The following is a 1,721-nucleotide window of genomic DNA, read 5'->3' on the forward strand; positions in this document are numbered from 1 at the left end:
CTTCAGGGAAGAAAAAGGAAGCAGAAGACAGAACAATTCACCATGAAAGGAGTTTTTCTGAGTTTAATTATAGTGCCCTATCTAGTATTATGGTTTAATGGAAGAAAACCAAACAACTAGGCTACCTACTCTTAATTCCTTAGTGAAAAAGTATTTTAATTTCAGGTTTTTTGCTCTCAAAAACTCACTTTAACTGCTTATGTCTCCTACTTTTTCCAAGTAAGTCCACTCCTGTCCCACAGTTTCTGCATGGCTGACTTGACCTCTTTGTTCCGAAGCGTATAAATGAGGGGATTCATCATGGGGGTAATAACATTGTAGAATACAGACACCATCTTGTCCACAGAAAAAGTGGAGAAGGGACGGGCATAGATGAAAATACAGGGTCCAAAGAAGAGTGTTACCACCATGAGGTGGGAGCCACAGGTGGAGAGTGCCTTTCGCCTTCCCTCCTTGGAGCGAATCTTGACCAGGATAGTGGAGTAGGAAGAAACCAGTACCACAAAGGAGCTGGTAGAGATCAACCCACTGTTAGATACCATTAGCAATTCAATGACAAAGGTGTCTGTACAGGCAAGTTTGATGACAGGGGGAACATCACAAAAGAAGTTGTCCACATGGTTTGGTCCACAAAAGGGTAGACGGATAGTGAGAATCGTCTGGACAGTAGAGTGCACAAATCCTCCCATCCAGGAGGCAGCTACCAACACACAGCATAATCCTCGACTCATGATAGTGGTATAATGCAGGGGGCGACAAATTGCAACAAAGCGATCATAGGCCATCACTGTGAGCAGGAACATCTCAGCTGCCCCTACAAAATGCAGAAAGAAGAGCTGTGCAATGCATTGGTCATAGTGAATGAGCTTGTCATTATCAAGAAAGTCAGCCAGAAGCTTCGGAGTAGTTACTGTTGAATAACATAAGTCCAGGAAAGAGAGGTTGCCAAGAAGGAAATACATAGGTGATGAATTCAAATAGTTATCAGAGGCCACTGTGACCATGATGAGGACATTGCCTACCCAAGTGGACACATAGAAGAAAAGAAATAGTACAAATAGTCCTGCCTCAGTAGATGGTGTCTGCGAGAAGCCTGCCAGGACAAAGTCTGTCACCACCTCTGTTTGATTTTCATCCATTTGACCTGCCTCCCTGATCAAATAAATTAAACAAGACGCATTAGTAACAATGAAAGTGGGTGAGATATTTCACACAAAATACAAGAATCTTCTCATTTCAAAGGAGATACTTTTCTCTAGGATATATCCTGGTTGATTAGAATAAATTTGTTTCTCCTGAGATGATACTGAATATATATTCTCGAATAGTTCCAACTTTAAGACAATGATGAAGTGTCCAAGATATCTTCGAGCATGAAGGTCTACAGCCTTTAACTTTAACTTGATGCATCTCTGTCTCCCATTAATCAGTATTTTCCTTCTCTTTTCATTTTTACATTCAGTCACAAGATGTAAGTTAACATTTCCCTGAAATATTAATTTTTAATAAAAATCTTCAGGAAAAAACCTTGAAGGTAAAATTTAAGATTCTGGTGAACAGGCATTAGGATTTGTAGAGGTTTTAATTTAGGATGGGAAGTTGACTATGTAGATGGTTAGGCTACTATAATAACCCTGTACCCTTTTCTGTCAGCATAACTCTTATGGGGCTCTACCCTATGCAAACGAGTGTAGGAAGGATCAGGTTCCAGTTGGGCTTAT

At 40.4% G+C, this 1,721-nt stretch overlaps 1 protein-coding gene across 1 annotated transcript; it reads right to left on the reverse strand.

Annotated features, from left to right (window-relative positions):
* Window positions 1–206: 206 nt before the first annotated feature.
* Window positions 207–1,362, reverse strand: LOC106969867 (olfactory receptor 4Q2). The gene has a single exon (XM_015066395.2). It carries the CDS (start codon window positions 1,137–1,139, stop codon window positions 207–209), a length of 933 nt encoding a protein of 310 aa, XP_014921881.1. The 5' UTR covers window positions 1,140–1,362.
* Between the last annotated feature and the right edge of the window lie 359 nt (window positions 1,363–1,721).

Source organism: Acinonyx jubatus, chromosome B3 (assembly GCF_027475565.1).
Source record: "Acinonyx jubatus isolate Ajub_Pintada_27869175 chromosome B3, VMU_Ajub_asm_v1.0, whole genome shotgun sequence".
NCBI lineage: Eukaryota > Metazoa > Chordata > Mammalia > Carnivora > Felidae > Acinonyx > Acinonyx jubatus.

Coding starts and splice junctions, on each gene's coding strand:
- LOC106969867 (XM_015066395.2), bottom strand. CDS start 1,139: ATGGATGAAAATCAAACAGAGGTGGTGACAGACTTTGTCCTGGCAGGC.